The sequence below is a fragment of the Cornus florida genome, unplaced genomic scaffold (genome assembly GCF_030987335.1).
Source record: "Cornus florida cultivar Cherokee Brave unplaced genomic scaffold, ASM3098733v1 CherokeeBrave_3.0.0_Hap2_Chr02, whole genome shotgun sequence".
Classification (NCBI taxonomy): Eukaryota; Viridiplantae; Streptophyta; class Magnoliopsida; order Cornales; family Cornaceae; genus Cornus; species Cornus florida.
In genome coordinates, this window is record NW_026775572.1 from 18,990,404 (window position 1) to 19,008,584 (window position 18,181).

General features: G+C 36.7%; 1 protein-coding gene across 1 annotated transcript; it reads left to right on the forward strand.

The window, feature by feature from the left end:
* Positions 1-84: 84 nt before the first annotated feature.
* On the forward strand, positions 85-18,106 carry LOC132295760 (kinesin-like protein KIN-12F). The gene is made up of 37 exons (XM_059794049.1): positions 85-807; positions 952-1,107; positions 1,215-1,298; positions 2,227-2,346; positions 2,454-2,567; positions 2,648-2,740; positions 2,874-3,034; positions 3,137-3,211; positions 3,317-3,404; positions 3,488-3,546; positions 3,648-3,711; positions 3,813-3,878; positions 3,968-4,123; positions 6,464-6,568; positions 6,702-6,937; positions 7,040-7,109; positions 7,198-7,263; positions 7,371-7,415; positions 7,506-7,585; positions 7,723-7,804; positions 8,682-10,673; positions 10,850-11,311; positions 11,687-14,446; positions 14,540-14,647; positions 14,915-15,036; positions 15,142-15,229; positions 15,364-15,438; positions 15,569-15,811; positions 15,903-16,001; positions 16,189-16,263; positions 16,346-16,407; positions 16,501-16,612; positions 16,721-16,831; positions 17,052-17,222; positions 17,319-17,384; positions 17,519-17,638; positions 17,785-18,106. The coding sequence occupies exons 1-37, from the start codon at positions 85-87 to the stop codon at positions 17,920-17,922; spliced, it is 9,447 nt and encodes a 3,148-aa protein (XP_059650032.1). The 3' UTR covers positions 17,923-18,106.
* Positions 18,107-18,181: the final 75 nt, after the last annotated feature.

Below are 18,181 nucleotides of genomic sequence, written 5' to 3' on the forward strand. Positions count from 1 at the left end.
TCCCAATTTTTCATTCCCAGATTTCATTTCTCCAAAATTGGCTTTCCATTTCTTGTTCTTGATTGGAATTAGCTTGTATTTAGAATGTTGCGGGACTTCAAATTCTTACGCCGGAATTCGGGTAAGAATTCAAACGCAGAGGAAATCGAGAATGTGCCCATAAACCCTAGGTATTCGTTGGGTAATCAGACCGGAACGGATTCGAACAGGGCCCCGTTGAACGCAATTCAAGAACCGGCCTCGAATTCTAAAGCTGTGGTAGAGAAAGAGGTGGGTGTTAGGAGCACTAAGGTTGATAAAACACCCACTAAGGTCAAGCGCAAAAGCTCTGATAACACAATGTCGCTTTCCACGCCGGAGAAACAAGGAGCTCAGGCGAAGAGTCGATTTGGGTGGGTGCCGAAGAACGAATCAAGCTCGAATGCAATCGAATCACACGATGATGGGAGGGCTGATATGAGCCACTATATGAGCCAATCGAGTCGTGTGAATGGGAATGGGGTTTTTGCCGGCATGACTACTCCTCAGTCGAATAGGGTTATGGGGAGAGCTAATTCAGGTTATTCGGAATGCAATTCGACACAGAGTACACCAACAAAGAGTGTAACCAAGCCTCCGAATCCGGGACTTTGTCTAACAGGTGGTTCTCGACCTCTGTCTAATGGAGGTGCTCGCATGGGCAACTTTGCTGCATTGTCAAAAGGGATTCCAATTTCTTGTAGTTCCTCAACTGTTGTTAATTCAGTGGAAGTGCCACATTTTGATCTCAAAGAAGATCCATCATTTTGGATGGATCACAATGTACAGGTAAGCTCACTTTTCTATCTTTTCCCGGAGTTTGCCACTGATTTCATATGATTATTGAGAAAGATTTCAAATTAGGGCTTCCAAATTAGTGTTTTTGTTACCTAAATTTTGTATATCTTGCTCACTAAAGTTGAACTTGTTAAGGTTTTGATACGGGTCCGTCCTCTAAATAGCAAGGAGAAAAGTACCAATGCTTATAGTAGGTGCTTGAAGCAGGAGAGTGCACAATGCATCACTTGGATCGGGCAACCAGAAACTCGATTTACATTTGACCATGTAGCATGTGAAACCATAGACCAGGTCTCATTAGAACCAAATAAACTTTTAAATATACAATTGATTCATTTTTTTTTTTTTTTTCTTCTTTGGCTAATTACATGTTTGAATAACTGGTTGGGATATTGCAGGAAACGCTTTTCAGGATGGTTGGTCTGCCTATGGTGGAGAATTGCCTTTCTGGATACAATAGCTGTGTGTTTGCCTATGGGCAGGTATTTCTCGGAAATTGAGTTGCTTTTTAATCATGGAAAAATGAGGACTTAACATATAATTCATATTTAATCCTTCAACAATTAAGTCTATTCCCAACATTTGATTTTAAATAGGATAAATATTGATGTTATCAATTATACTTAATCTTTCAACAATAAAATCTATTACCAACATTTTATTTTAAATAGGATAAATATTGATGTTGTCAACTTTCTGACCCATTTGGATGGGTTGAATATTGTATACTTGGGGCCACTCCCAGGGAATTTCTCGACAATTGCCTGGTCATGTAAAACGGGAGGATTGCATGTGCCAGTGGTGGACTATGGGGTGCTCTAAGAGGTTTGTCACCACCATCGGTGACCAAAAAAAAATAGAAGAAAATGAATAATGTATACTTGGGGTAATGGATATGTTGTATGTCACAGAACACCCAGAATAGTGATCTTGAATCATTATTTATCTACATCTATATGGACATTGACTACCAATGGTAAATACCTAATCTTTTTACATACTAGACACAGACTAAATCTCATCAATATGATGAAATTTAGGATGGCTGGGATATCCGCCTGTAGCCACGAAGATATCTGTTGTTATCCTCCCTTAACAGAATAGTCATAAGTTCATAACAATTTCGTCTCATTAAATGATGGATATGGTTACGTGAGTGCATTACATCGAAAATAAATTAATAATATTAATCAAAACACTAAAGAATGCACCACATTTTCTTATGATGTAATGCAAAATATATGCTCACTAGCAAAAACAGAGTCTTTTAGAATTGTATAAATTAAATCACCTTAAACCATCTAAATTTTGTACTTATGTTGAGGTTCTTGTTTCTTTTTCATTTTCCTTTGCAATTTCAACACAATTAAGTGCCTTCTTGTTTTAAAATGAATTCATTTAACCATCTAGACAGGAAGTGGGAAGACATATACAATGCTTGGTGAGATTGAAGAGTTAGAAGTCAAGCCCAGTCCAAATCGTGGAATGACACCACGCATATTTGAGTTCTTGTTTGCAAGAATAAGAGCTGTAACTTCAACACTCTTCGCTCAAACTTGCTACCTCAATTTCTGATTTGTTCGAAAACATCTTAGTTATAGCACCGATAAGGTTCCCTTGTATTCTTCTGCTTGCAGGAAGAGGAAAGCCGAAGGGATGAGAGATTGAAATACAACTGCAAGTGCTCTTTCTTAGAGATTTATAATGAACAAATTACTGATCTCCTTGATCCTTCTTCTACAAATTTGCTAGTAAGTTGTGTTGTTTCATAAGCATATGAGTGTGTAATATAAATATTTTGCTCTCTTATGTTTGTTCATTGCCTTTGTAGCTGCGGGAGGACATTAAGACGGGTGTGTATGTTGAAAATCTGTCAGAATTTGAAGTCCAGACTGTTGGTGATATTCTTAAGCTTCTGAGTCAGGTTATTAAACTTTGATCCTTACTGTTTTCAGTCTGGCATTGCTTCTCTCTCTGTCTATGTGTGTGTGTGCTTCCACTTGAATGTGTGTCATTGCGTGTCTTTGTTCTTTATGAAAACTGGTTTGTTGCAATAGGGTTCTTCAAATAGAAAAGTTGCCGCAACAAATATGAATAGAGAGAGCAGTCGTTCGCATAGTGTCTTCACATGTGTAATTGAGAGAAGGTGGGAAAAGGATTCCACGTCTAATCTACGATTTGCAAGACTAAACCTTGTTGATCTTGCTGGCTCTGAAAGGTAATGCATCATGTCCAATTAATTTGAGCTAATTTGTACTTGGAGAAAGAAAAGAAAATTTTGCTTTGTGCTACACGCAATAATTTTATCGTCACGTGGCAGGCAGAAAACTTCTGGCGCTGAGGGTGAACGTTTAAAGGAAGCTGCTAATATTAACAAATCGTTATCTACATTAGGGTACTATAATCATTACCAGATTTCTCTGATAGCATTTTCTTTTTGCTGTTCTTGACATCCTTTTCATCCGTTGTGAGCACTTTGGGTAAACATTTCAATTTGCAGTCATGTAATAATGGTTCTTTTGGATGTGGCACATGGGAGGACAAAGCATGTTCCTTATAGAGATTCAAGGCTGACATTTCTTCTTCAGGTGAATTCTAGATCCATTTATTTGTCGTCATCAGGCTTATATGTTATTTTTCATGATTTATATTTAAGCAATATGATATGCAGGACTCACTAGGTGGAAACTCGAAAACAATGATGATTGCCAATGTCAGCCCTTCTATATGGTTGGTGCATGTGCTTTTTCATGTTTATTATCAGTTCAACTTGAATAGTTAGGTGCTAAATTCTCTTATACCTTTTTTTCCCCTAATTTTTCTTTTTCCAGGTGTGCTGCTGAAACACTGAATACTTTAAAGTTTGCTCAGCGAGCAAAACTTATTCAGAACAATGTAAGCTTGTTTCTATGCTCAGTACAATATGGTCAGCTTTCATGAAGAAAGCAATTGTTTCTTAGTTCTGACCATATATGTTCTTTTTGTTCATGATGAAGGCTGTGGTGAATGAAGATTCTTCAGGAGATGTCATAGCATTACAACACCAGATACAAGTTTTAACGGTGGCATTAAATTTTTCGATGTTTTAGTAGGAAAAATGTCAGGTAAAAATTAGTTTTTATTTGAAATTAATGAGTTGTTTTTGGAATAGGAGGAGCTGTCTGCCCTCAAACGCCAAAATGTCTCCAGATCTCTATCATTTGGTGAAAATCCCTCCAGCCAAAAGGCACTTGAATTGGATGAGCAGAGAACTGATAATTTGCTTGGATCTGAATCTAAAGGCATTCTGAAAGTGTCTTTAAAACAGGTATCTAAGTTGCAATATGCTGATGTAAATTCCACATGATTTGATCTTTAGAATTTAGATAGAGTAGAAGCATTTTATAGTTGTGAATTATGAAACTATCATTATGTCAATCTTCATGTTTGCAAACCTACAAACATGTTTGGTGATCTTTTGAGAAATAAGTACATTTTCCAAACTATTATTGTTACCAGATATGATAGCCACGATTTATGGAATGACTTACCATATTAACAAAGATTTGATAGCCACGAATCATGGCATAGAATATGCCAGAGAATGTGTTGTGATTTGATTTAGATTTGATTTAATTTGCTTTCTTGTAATATGAGCATATGCTCTTTTTTTTTTCTTCTATAAATACTAGAGCTACGAATGAGTGATTTATCTCATTCAAACCTTTACATAATTCTCTCATTTTTCTTCTATATTATATTTCTACCTGGTATCAGAGCCAGGGTGGTCTGACTGCAATGAGGGAATTGCGAGTTCAACACCACCCATTTGGGAATGGTCTAAGGTGACATCGCCCATCCGGGAGGTGTTGGGTAGGCAGGGTGGTCCGATCTTAATGAGGGCTTTGCGAGTTTAGCACCACCTATTCAGAAATGGTCTGAGGAGACATAGTTGTTTCTTTTTAAGGTCTGAGGAGACAGTTTTGATTCTTTTATCTACATTGTTTAAACATATGTATGAAGGGGGGTGGTCTGAGGAGACATTGTTGATTCTTCCATCTACATGTTTTAAACATGTGTTGAAGGGAAATGGTCTGAGGAGACATTGTTCATTGTTTACGCTGAGGAGACATGATTGGTTGTTTATGGTCTGAGGAGACATTGTTAATTGTTTATGGTTTGAGCCTTTGAGGAGACATTTTTTGATTTGTTGATCGGCACTTCATCTAAGAGGAAATCATTGCTAGTCAGATTTACACTTTGCAACTTGTAAATTCTGGAGAAGGGTGCTAGCAAGACTGTGTTTGAAGATGCATTGTCCAAGTTGGGTGTCTCAGATATCCACGCACAAACGTGAGGGGGAGTGTTAGCAAATATGATAGTCACGATTTATGGAATGACTTACCATATTACCACCTATTCAGAAATGGTCTGAGGAGACATAGTTGTTTCTTTTTATGGTCTGAGGAGACAGTTTTGATTCTTTTATCTACATTGTTTAAACATATGTATGAAGGGGGTGGTTTGAGGAGACATTGTTGATTCTTCCATCTACATGTTTTAAACATGTGTTGAAGGGAAATGGTCTGAGGAGACATTGTTCGTTGTTTACGATTTGAGGAGACATGATTGGTTGTTTATGGTTTGAGGAGACATTGTTAATTGTTTATGGTCTGAGGAGACATTTTTTGATTTGTTGATCGGCACTTCACCCAAGAGGAAATCATTGCTAGTCAGATTTACACTCTGCAACTTGTAGATTCTGAAGAAGGGTGCTAGCAAGGCTGTGTTTGAAGATGCATTGTTCAGGTTGGGTGTTTAAGAAATCCTCGCACCAACTTGAGGGGGAGTGTTAGCAGATATGATAGCCACGATTTATGGAATGACTTACCATATTATCAAAGATTTGATAGCTACGAATCATGGCATAGAATATGCAATAGAATGTGTTGTGATTTGATTTAATTTACTTTCTTGTAATGTAAGCATGTGCTCTTTTTTTATCTATAAATACTAGAGCTATAAATGAGTGATTTATCTCGTTCAAACCTTTACATAATTCTCTCATTTTTCTTCTATATTATATTTCTACTATTATATTATAGCAAACCTAAGTCCCATTTGAGATTTCATTAAAATAATTTATGAAGGTAACACTTCCACCCATCCACGATCATATAAAAGAAATAAGAATACAGGAAATGTAATACGGGCAGTACTTTATGTTTAACATAATTTGATATTCAGAAACAGTACCATTGTCACAATGTAGATTGTGATGCTATGCGAATGCCTGGATCAAACAGGTGTTAGTTGCATCAAACACCCGTCAATTGGAACTTTGAATATATATGCCCTTTTTTTTTTTTGGATTTTTGTTTTAGGATTTAAATGTCAAGATGACTGTTTTGTTACCCCCAAAACGTGCATAATACATATCCCATATGTATGCCCGGAATACAAGTGTCATATTTAGATTACATGGTATTTTACTACCCACGATCTACATAAAAGCTGATAAATTTTTTTTATTTTTTTTAAATTACTAGCATGTGTTTCTGTCACAACATCATGAATTTGGACTCAAACTTCATTTCCTCCATATTAGTACTTGTGAAATATGATTTTAAAAAAATGTATTGGATTCCTTTTTCTTGTTTATTATCAGTTGAAATCATTGGAGACAACACTTGCTGGTGCCTTGAGAAGGGAACAGATGGCAGAGACCTCAATTAAGCAACTTGAAGCTGAACTTGAACAGTTGAACCGATTGGTAACTTTTTCTTATTTTATTTTGTTTTAGTTTTGGGGGTGTTTGTTGGCTGCTGGTCAGGTTGTGAAAGAAAGCAAAGGATGTATTTGCCTTGAAGCCATAACTTAGATCCCTAACAGATATTGCTTATCAGGTTCGTCAAAGAGAGGAGGATACTAGGTGCACAAAGATGATGCTGAAGTTTAGGGAAGACAAAATTCAACGAATGGAATCACTTGTTAGTGGTTTAATACCCGCAGACGCTTATTTATTGGAAGAGAATGGTGCACTCTCTGAAGAGATTCAGCTGCTTCGAGCTAAACTTGATAGAAACCCAGAAGTAACTCGCTTTGCTCTAGAGAATATCAGGCTTTTAGAACAGATCAGAAGGTAGCTTTCTGTTGAAAAGTAAATAAGAAAGAAAACAAAAATCTGGCATCGCTTTACCATTTTTATTCTTTTTTATCTTTTATTTTTTGTTGGCATTTATAGATATCAAGACTTCTATGAAGAAGGGGAGAGAGAACTGTTGTTAACCGAAGTATCTGAACTGCGGGATCAGGTCCTTCTAGCATCTGGAATGAATCCTATATTTTTTTTCCTTTGCATTCTCTAGTATGAGCGCATAAACCCAATCCCTATGTTTACAGCTAGCTCTTCTTCTTGATGGGAAATCAAACCAGAATAATCATCCAAAAATCAGTGCCACCCCTCAGGTTAACCTTAAATATATATGAATTTTCTTTTTCGTACCAAGTTAGAAAATTGGATTTATTACGTTACCTTTTCTTGAATTTGTACAATTTATTCTCCATTGGCACAGGAAGCTATACATTTCAATAAAGAAAATGAAATGCTCAACTTGGAGGTTGCTTACTACTCATGTTCCAATAAATTATATAACTTCTTTTTTGTGTAAGCTGCATGTCTCACTCAAACTCACTATTTATGGTTTCAGTTCAAAAGCACTCTGAAAGAATTGGAAGAGTGCAGGAGTAACCTAAACTCTTGCTTGGAGAATAATGAAAAACTTAGTAGGTAATGGAATCTGGTCCTCTGACTTTTTTATTTGATCAAGCAGTCTCAAGTTTTTTTGGATTTATATACATAGAATACTATACTACCATTTACTCTTGCATTTACATTGTGCTATTTTGTCTCTCCATTTTCTGCAGAGAAATTGATGATCTACGTGCTTCACTAATCAACCTCAAAACTGAAACCTGTGATGATGATAGCAGTGTTGAAGTCATAAAGGTAATTTCACTTAGTTGTATTATTACTTTGAAATTGTATTGCTAATTCTTATAGAAAGAGGCAGATTAATATCATTATGTATGCAATTTAAAATAATAATAAAAACATTTCCCTTATTATGAGACTAATATATGTTTGGAATTAATCCCTTTCGTATCAGCTCTGATACCACTTGTTAGGAATTAATCCACCCAATTTCACACAACTAATATGCAATGGAAACAAAGGAAAAATAAAAAATATGATGGAAATCACAGACGCTACTTTTATTAGAAGATTACAACTCTGAATGGATTATCAAGAGACATTCCCCACACAGTCACTAGAAGAAGACACACTCTCTTCTTAAGGAATACACTCACTCTTGGTCCTCAATAATTTCTCACTTTTTCTTTCTCTTTTCTCTGTTTCTTCACTCTTTTCGGTTCTTTCACTTCACACACCACCATTCATATTCATCTTCATTCATGCACACACAGAGTCATTAGCTCACTTTTTCATTTATTACACGTTATTCACATTCATGCTTCTTTTTTTTTTTTTTTTTTTTTTTTCCATTTGATTTTCTTCTTCACACACCACCATTCATATTCATCTTCATTCATGCACACACACAGTCATTAACTCACTTTTTCATTTATTACACATTATTCACATTCATGCTTCTTTTTTTTCCCCATTTGATTAACGTCATGAATGCATTCTTTCCATAGTGGCTGATAATATCAATGACGTTTAGGTGTCCATTCTGGAAGTCTATTTTTTAATAATCATATCAAATATGGCCAGTAACATCCTTCTTCTTTTTTCCCCTTTTTTTTTAACTCCATGAATGCATTCAACTTCTCTTATTAATGATAATAACAATGACTTTCAGGAGTCCATTATCGAAGCTCCATTGTTTGACAATCGATCACTTGTGGCGGTAGAAAAACAGAAGGGAGAGGCAAAGCATGAAACGCTGATGAAACACTCAGAAGAAGTCATAAATTTACAACTGGAGTTGGATATTCTAAAGATTATTCTTAAAGAAGAGAGGTCATCTCGTGGCGATGCAGAGCAGATGAGGACACGGTACCTGGATAGGGATCTTGAGCTGACGAAAGAGAAGGTCTTATTGTTGACCAAACAATGTGAAGATGTGAAGGAGGAACTCAAGGAAGCAAAATCAGTTATTGAAGCTCTTGAATCCCAGCAAGTTCTGTCAATTAATGAGACAGAGGATCTCAGGAACAGTAACAGCCACTATGTGGAGCTTTTGAGTAAGCAGGAGCTTGAAATTTCTGCAATGAAAGAGCAAATGTGCTTCCAAGAGTTAAAAGATCTCCCATCTTTCAAACATTCAGAAAATGAAGATTCCCCTTTACAAGCAAAGTTGAAGAAGATGCAAGGTTCTCTTGAAAAGGCCAAGAGACTGAATATGTGGTACCAAAGTGATCGTACATTTCAGACATCTAATGAAGAAGAAATGGATGAAGTTCGTAAGCAGGTTGAGGCTGAGACTGCTGAGGTGATAGTCTGCTTGCAGGAAGAACTGGCTGCCCTTCAACAGCAAGTTCAGGATAGTAAATTGAAAGAGAGAGAAACACAAGAAAGGCTGGTGCTTTTGCAAAATGAGTTGAAGGAGCTTCATGAAAAATTATATCTCATGGCTCAAGATAAGAAAGAGTTGGGTGAAAGGCTGGAAGAAAAGGATGACGAATTAAAATTGAAAGAGCTTTTGCAAACTGACTTGAAGGAGGAGCTTCAGGAAAAATTATATCTCATGGCTCTAGATAAGAAAGAGTTAGGCGAAGAGCTTCAGGAAGAACTTGCTACTCTTCAGCAGCAAGTTCAGGATAGTAAATTGAAAGAGAGAGAAACACAAGAGAGGCTGGTGCTTTTTCAAACTGAGTTGAAGGAGCTTCAGGAAAAATTCTCTCTCATGGCTCAAGATAAGAAAGAGTTAGGTGAAAAGCTGGAAGAGAAGGATGACGAATTAAAAGCATTGTCTGAAGAGTGGGAACAATTGACCTGTGAGATTGAATATGTTCTTACTGGTGGGAGTGAGGCGCTTAAAGATGCGTCTAATCAGCTTGATGTTATTTCCGGTTCCTTTCCTCAGAAAAGAGCTTGTATTTCTGAAAAAGTGGGCAGAGTGACAAAAATCATCTCTGAGAAGGAGCTACTAATTGAAGAACTCAATCAGTGCTTAGACGATGCAAACAATAGAAGAAGCAACATGGAGTGCATGCTGAGGTCTTTGAGAGGGGCAGCTTTAGTTATAACGGAAGCACACCAGCAAGAGTGCAGTGAAAAGGAGCAAGAAATCCTCCAGTTGACATCACAATTGAAAGCAAAAGCTTCTCTTGTAGCCGAGCTGGAAGACAAGATTAAGGAGGAGGAAGAAGAAATTAGAAAAGCATCAACTTGTGCAACAGTTGCTTTTTTGATTGTGAATAGAATGTCCGAGATAAATTCTGATTATCATGATGCATTAAAGCATAAGGATATCCAGCTTAGAGAATCAATAGGAATGAACCTGCAGAAGGATGCTTTTCTCCATAATCAGGCTACTGTAATTGATGAAGCGGAGACACAGATTCAGTCTCTCAAAACGGAGCTGGAAGTGTCAGAGGAGAGCCTTGGTAAACTGAAACTGCAGCTTCTTGAGGAGCAGAAACGTGCTTGTGCTATGGAACAGAAGCTTCAAGAAATTGAAGAAAATGACATTTTAAAGACGAGAGAGAAACTTACTGAGCTGAAATCTGGTGTTTCAACACTCAGGTCATGCATGAATGAGTATGTGGAGCAGGTTGGAAGTTCTGAAAATGATAATACCTCTGTAAATCTTGCTTGTTTGCCAGCTAATGGCAAATGTGGAGCAAGGGTAAGCTGATGTGTTGATTTTTTTATAAATAGCGACTTTGTCGTTAATTCACCTTTTATGTTGTACTATAGTTTTTTGGATTGTTTTACATTTATAAATTCAACCTATTTGGATACTCTCTAGCTTTTTGGAGTGTTTTACTTTTATTAATTCAATCTATTTGGAAACTGTTGCAGACAGGTGCTGAAATGAATCAAGGCTCCAACAAGATAGACTCACAAACTGTTGAGGACTTGAAAACTGAGATTTCAGAGTGTACTTTTGAAGTACGCAAGAATGTGAGTGAATATTCATTGGATCATAAAAACTTTGCAATTTCAGGAACTAACAAGGACAAGAATGATAGAGATGCTACCATTATTCTTCTAAGAAAAGAAATAGAATCTGCTGTAGAATGTTTAAAAGGGGTGCAATCTGAGATGGCAAAACTACGCAATGAGAAAGAAGAGGTCTGGATGTCTGCAAAACAAAGCCAGGGGAGCATTGAGTATCTTATGACTCAAATACTCACCTTACAAACAGATATGAGTAGCTTCGAAAAACAACTTGTACCCAAGATGGTGGCTATAGATCATAAGCTCCAGAAAGTAGGAGAAACTGTGCAAGAAGCTGGCACTTGCTGGTGCCAGAAAGAAGAGGTAAGCCAATGTGCTAATTTATTCTTTTACAAAAATACATGCACTGCTATGGGTTGGATCTTATTCTGATCACAATATCTCATTCCACAATGCTATATCTGCCACTAGTAGGTTTTCACTTTAATTTAATTAAAATCAATCTAAATGGATGATAATAAATTATGATATAAAAGGCCATAACCACTGCACGTGTTTAAATATAAATATATTGGACATAGTGTGTATATTCAAATATATATTGAATTTTGACAAGTAGTGTACAACCTTTATTTTTTTATTTTTTTTATTTTTTTTTGATAAGTAACAAGTAGTGTACAACCTTAGTACCTAGAAAATGTAACTGCTCTCATGTCTTTTCCATTTCATTTGCTACAGTTGTTTGAGCTCGAACTTGGTGATGCAAAGGTAGTTGCAGCCCAGAAAACTGCAGAGGCTTCTTGTATTCTTTCTCAATTTGAAGAGGCCCAAGATACCATGAAAGAAGCAGATATCATGATAAATGAGTTGGTGATAAGTAATGAAACCCTGAAGCTTGAGATTGAAGGGCTGAAGAAAATGGAGGACTCCATAATCAACGAGAAAAATATACTAATCAATGAGGTTCAAAGTTTGCAATCCGCCAAGGATCTGCAGGATTCGCATTACAAAAACCTTGAAGATCAGTTTGCTTCAGATATGATGGAAATGAGGAGGCTGGTTCTAGAACTGGAGAGTATAGTCGGACAGGTCCAGACAACTTTCAAGGAAGACTCTTTGTCTATAGCCTCTGATTTCATCTGCATGAAGTCTCAACTTCAAGACTCAACAATGTTAATGCGTTCATGGCTTGAGGACATTTGGTCTGAGATAATTGTAAAGGATTGTGCTGTGTCTGTGCTACACCTTTGTCACATGGGAATCCTGTTGGAAACAGTTACAGGGTTGAATGCAGAAAATGGTTTGCTTCATCACGGGCTCTGTGAATCAGCCTCTGTTATATCTGAGTTGAGAGAGCACAATTTCAAATCGAGAAATGAGCTTGAAATGTGTAGAATCCTCAAGGGGAAATTACTGGCAGATATTAAGAATAGTTTCGATCGCATTGCAAGGAAAGAAGATGAAACTGGGGAGCTTAGTATCAAGCTAACCACTTTTGAGAAGAAAATATTGAATTTACAGCTTCAAGAGGAGCTAATGTTGCAAAGGGCTAACAATATGGGATCTGAGCTTTCTGTTCTGACTAAGGAGTTGGACATGAGTAACAGAAATGTTTTGGGACCCATTTTAAATCAAGAAAAATTGCTGAAGGATAAAGAGGAAGTCTTGAAATCTCAGGAGGAGAATTTCATGATTGACCTGTCTGCAAAGGATTTTGAATTGCTTATCTTGGCGTCAGAGTTAAACCAAGTGGAAGTCCAAAAAGCTAGTATGGAAGAGGAGCAAACCAGTTGTTGTATGGTCCTTGAGAACTTTAAGAAAGAGATTATTTTTCTCACCATGGACGCAGAGATAGAAAGATGGATCATGATGGATGAGGAAGTTGAGGTTGTTATTCTACAAAAAGAAGTTCAAGAAGCACAAAGGGAGAGGCAGGAGTTGTTGTCAAAGCTCAATGAAAGCAATTCAAGAATTACACATATGGATAAAGTTAACAAGACTCTTGAACAAGATATTCAGTTGTTGAAGGATGTTTCATGTTCAAATGATCACTTGCAAAGTGAACTTGGTGAAGTGATAGAGGAAAAGATGAGACTGTCATCCCAGGTTAAAAAACTTGAAGCTGACTGTGAAAAGTTAATAGAAGAGATTAAGACAAAGGAAAGGGCTCTAGAAATTTCTTCTAGCCATATCTCTGACCTTGATCTCCAAAAGCAAATGTTGCATAATGACAAATGCTTGCTGGAAGCATCGTCATGCAAACTTCAAGCTGAGTTGGAGATGAAAGATGCGGAGCTAAGCAAAATGAACTACCTTGAGGAGGAGAATGAGTCAATAAAAAGCGAGGTAAAGAAATTGAAGGAAGACTATTTTAGAGTTTTTCAAGATTTGGAGGAGAAAAAATCTGAATGCGAATCATCTTTAAGTCATATAGATGTATTTGATATGGAAAACCGGAGGTTGCAAGAGAAAATTTCTTCCTTAGAGACTTGCACTGGCAGTTTGCAGGCTCATCTGGACATGGTAAATGCAGAGTTGACTGAACTCCGACTTTCTCAATCTGTCATTACAGAGGAGTTATGCTTAAAAGGCCAGAATTTGCAAATCCATGTTGACAGAGTTAATACTTTGAAGCAAGAGAATGTTTTATTGAGAAATGAACTCCAATCTCATGAGAAGAGTAAGTATGAATTCTTCAATTCGTTGAGCTTCAACGCAGTGAAGGGTATTGATTCAGTGGAAGCAGTTGAAATGGTGGGTACCAGAATAATTAATGTGCTCAATGAAAAGAGTGTGCCATTAGAAAAGATGGTTGAAGAGATTTGCAAAAGCATAGACGGTACATCTAAATTCATAGAAGAGTTCGAGTCTTTGGAGAATTTCACAAAAGAGCTAATCGCTGAAAATATATCTCTTCAGACTGAGTTGTCAAGGAAGGATGATGTTCTAAAAGGATTGTTATTTGATCTCAGCTTGTTGCAGGAGTCTGCATCTAACAATATGGATCAGAAAGATGAAATAGAAGAATTGGTAGCGTCTTTAGAGGCACTAGAAGACGAGCTTGCAGTAAGATCACATGAGCTTGATGAGGCTGGAGCTAAAAGGGTAACACTTGAAGCTCAGTTGAAGGAAAAGATTGAGATAATCTCCACTCTTGAGTCGGATATCTTGAAAGAACGCAAGTCTATTAAATCACTTTCCAGCAAAAATCTTGAGCTGACGGCCAACATTGAAGATGCATTAGAAGCAAAAAGGTCAACTGAGGAGAAGCTAATGGAGAGAAAAAAGGTGAATGAGAGCTTAGAATTGGAACTCACAGAATTGGGTACTGTTCTTGACCAAATGAACAGCTCGATAGAATCCTTGAGGTGCAACTTGGATACAATTACTAGTGAAAGGGATGATCTCCAAACTGAAGCAAATATTTTGAAGAAAAAGTTAGAGATGGCACAAGCCCTGGCTGAAGAAAATGAAGCAATTGCTATGGAAGCTCAACAGGTACATTGCTAATTTGGCTTACTAATTATTTTTCCATCAATTAGCTCACTGGAAGCATGTATCATAAAATATGTTTTTTGCTTTTGATGTCAGATAGCTGAAACTAGGAAGCTCTATGCTGAAGACAAGGAAGAGGAGGTGAGGCTTTTAGAGAGGTCTATTGAGGAGCTAGATTGTACTGTGAATGTACTTGAAAACAAGGTAACTTTATATATATATATATATATATATATATATATATATAGGTTAATAAGATGTGTATAACCAAAAAATATGTCCATGAATTAAGAGGGGTAAACCCTCGAAACAAAAGGGCTGTTGTCATCATGCTCTTTTAGGGGTATACCCACTAAACAAAAGGGCTGTTGTCATCATGCTCCGTGACAGTCTTGTATAAAATTCGATCTACTCAACTGAAATTCTTATCCTAATCTTGATGTCTTATGGCATGGTTTTTCATATTGCAAGGTTGACATTGTCAAAGGAGAAGCTGAACGACAACGCTTGCAGAGAGAGGATCTAGAATTGGAGCTTCATGCTATAAAACAGCAGATGCAAAATGTTAAAAGTAGTGATGCTGACATAAAAAGGTTTGAAGTAAATAATTCAATCAAATAAATACTTGATTCCTGGAAAAATGCTGAAATGAGTTAATTGAAATTTTGAATGCCAATATGCAAACTCCTTCTCTGCAGACTTCTGGATGAGAAGGAGAAAAAACTTCAAGAAGCCCTTCAGCATATGCAAACTCTTGAGAGAGAGATAGCTGCCAGAGATACTGAGGTGAAGTTTTCTCTTCATTTTTTGTTCATTTTTATCTCAACTTTTGTGCTTATGATGGTTTATCCAAGTATAATGAAATAATTGAACCCAATGGTTTTGAATTTGAGGTTTATGCTTTTGTTGTTTTTCAATAGATTGCACAATGCAAAGTTCACATCTCTGAGCTAAATTTACATGCTGAAGCACAGGCTTGTGAGTACAAACAAAAGGTATGCCAGCACTTATACTTCAAAGATTAGATTGGGTAAAATTAATTTGTCATCAAAGATGTTGGGTGCATATAGGATTTGCTCTTCCTTCCTATATATATTTAACTATTATTTTTGAACTTGAAAACAGTTCAAGGCACTGGAAACCATGGCTGAACAAGTAAAACCTGAGGGGCCTTCCACCCATCTCACAAATACATCATCAAACAAATTAGAGAAAAATGGCTCAAAACCCAGGGGTTCTGGTTCCCCTTTCAAATGCATTGGGTTGGGCTTAGTGCAACAAGTAAAATCGGAGAGGGATGAGGAGCTCACTGCTGGAAGACTTCGTATTGAAGAACTTGAAGCCTTAGCTGCAAGTCGACAAAAAGAAGTAGGCTTGATACATCATTGTAATGCTATGGTTTCTTTTGAGGCTTGGTGATATGCATTTTTACGTCTGTTTGATTCATGTTCCCTTCCAGATATTCATGCTTAAGGCAAGATTAGCTTCTGCAGAAAGCATGACCCATGATGTAATTCGGGATTTGTTGGGATTAAAGTTGGATATGACCAGTTATGCGGTAAATTCATGAAGTTCCATAGCAACTATTGAATTCAATCATGTTGATTCCATCTATCATGTCCTTTTCTAGGTTGTCCTGTATTATGTTGGATTTAAGTTGGTAATGCTAAGGGACATCAATCTCAATACATAAAATATCTACCTATCCTATTTTGCTCATCTTCTTTTTATTTTGTTAATGCTAGTCGTTGGTGGATAATCAGCAAGTGCAAAAGATAACAGAGAAGGTTCAGCACTGTGCTGTTGAAACTGATGTTAAGGTATCCTTAGCTTTGATATAACTGAAACTAAATTGGATACTTTTATCTGTTCTCATTATTTAGAATGGCATCCTTAATGCAGGAGAAAGAGGTAATTAACATGCTAAAGCAGCAGCTTAATGAGTTTATTGAGGAGAGGAAAGGGTAAGTGACTGTCAAGTCATAGATCAAATTTGAGAATTCTTTAGTTCTTTTGTTTTTCAGAATTTCTAAGTGGCTTTGTAAGTCTCAATCCAGATGGTTAGAGGAAATAGACAGAAAACAGGCCGAGATGGTGGCAGCACAGATTGCGTTGGAAAAGCTTCGTCAGCGAGATCGATTACTTACAACTGAAAATGAAATGTTCAAGGTTGACATATTAAATTTTGTTGTGTACTGATACTAAAAAGTCTTCTTTCAAAGTGGAGTCTCTTATTTGTGTTGCTTATTTTTGGCCTGCGTGCTTTTCATTTCTTAGATGGAGAACATAAATCACAAGAAGAAGATCATGGAACTCGAAGCTGAATTAAAGAAGCTCTCCGGCCAGCAAAACCTCCAGCAGCGGATTCATCATCATGCTAAAATAAAGGCAAGATATCTCAATCAATTATATATATATATATGTAACTTTTTTGGAACCACTCCACTCCTAGTGACCTTTGATGGATTCTAAGTTATCTACTGAACTTGGCTTGGACGGTATATTTGAATTGTCTTCGATTTTGAGCATTGGTTTGTTTCTTCCTAGTGTCAGCAGCACCTTTGCTTTCAAACTAATGTTTAGCAAGGTTTTCTATTTAATGCAACAGGAAGAGAATAATTTGTTGAAAGTTCAGAATGATAACCTCAGCATTAAGCTGCAGAGGACAGAGACCATTCTTTCACGTGTCAAGGAAGAGCTTGCTCACTTCCGTACTGCGAATGGGAGGAGCCCATACATTAATTTTGATGAAGAGCAATGGCTGAATAACAAACTGAAGGTTAGTACCTGAGCAGAACTTTTGGCCCAATAAGCAAAACCGTGTGTGTATACGTGTAAGGGAGAGAGGCCTAATATTACTGCGAATCTGCTACAGGAAACTGAAGAGGAGAGGCTGCAATTAGCACAAAAGTTATTGGGATTGTGTACTAGCATTTTAAAGGTTAGTGGAATTTAAAAACCCAAATTAATTTGTTCGTCTTGACAATGGAAAGGCTGAAATAGGAATTATTTAATTCAAATAAATAAAAAACACAGCTTAATCTATCTCATTTTTCATTTGAATGAATTTTACAGGCTGCTGGAATCACAAGACCAGCATCTGATGTAAGCCTCCCTGCTGCTGAAGAGGCACTCGAGCAGCTCAGGAATCGGATCACTCTGCTGGAAAGAGAATTGCAAAATATGAAATTTAAGGTATATACATTAAATAACCTCTTTTGGTTTTTAATGAATAGAATATATTTGTATCCTCTCAAAAGTAGATAAGTTTCAATGTACTTCAGATATGACAGAAAATGACCTTCTGGAACTATATATAAACACTGCTATCTTTTGTACAGAATAAAATTACCAGTGAAAGAATTCGGTTGTCTGAGATCATACCACAATCGTCACCAGTGAGCTCTAAAGCAGGCGAGAACCGTCAAACACCAAATAGAATATCTCAAACTCCATTTCTTTCTGCTTTAGATCGATAAAGCTCATTCAGTGATTAAATGTGTGAATTGTTAGTTTTTTGCTAGCAGTTATGCAAATTCAATCAATTTCAGCTAGTTTTCTGTTTGGCTGGTTGAGATGTAAATTTATTCTTTTGTTGTATGTATATAAATTGACAAGTATATTCAATTGAATCAGTAATAGCCTCTGTATTTTTTCTCTGTCTCCTAATATATGCCCTTGTGACACTTGTGTTCGCAACTTGAACACATTTTTATGCTTCAAAGGAGAGCTACAAAA

Coding starts and splice junctions, on each gene's coding strand:
- LOC132295760 (XM_059794049.1), top strand. CDS start 85: ATGTTGCGGGACTTCAAATTCTTACGCCGGAATTCGGGTAAGAATTCA. Junction 3,405..3,487: donor GGCTGACATTTCTTCTTCAG/GTGAATTCTAGA, acceptor TATGATATGCAG/GACTCACTAGGTGGAAACTC. Junction 15,230..15,363: donor TAGCTGCCAGAGATACTGAG/GTGAAGTTTTCT, acceptor GTTTTTCAATAG/ATTGCACAATGCAAAGTTCA.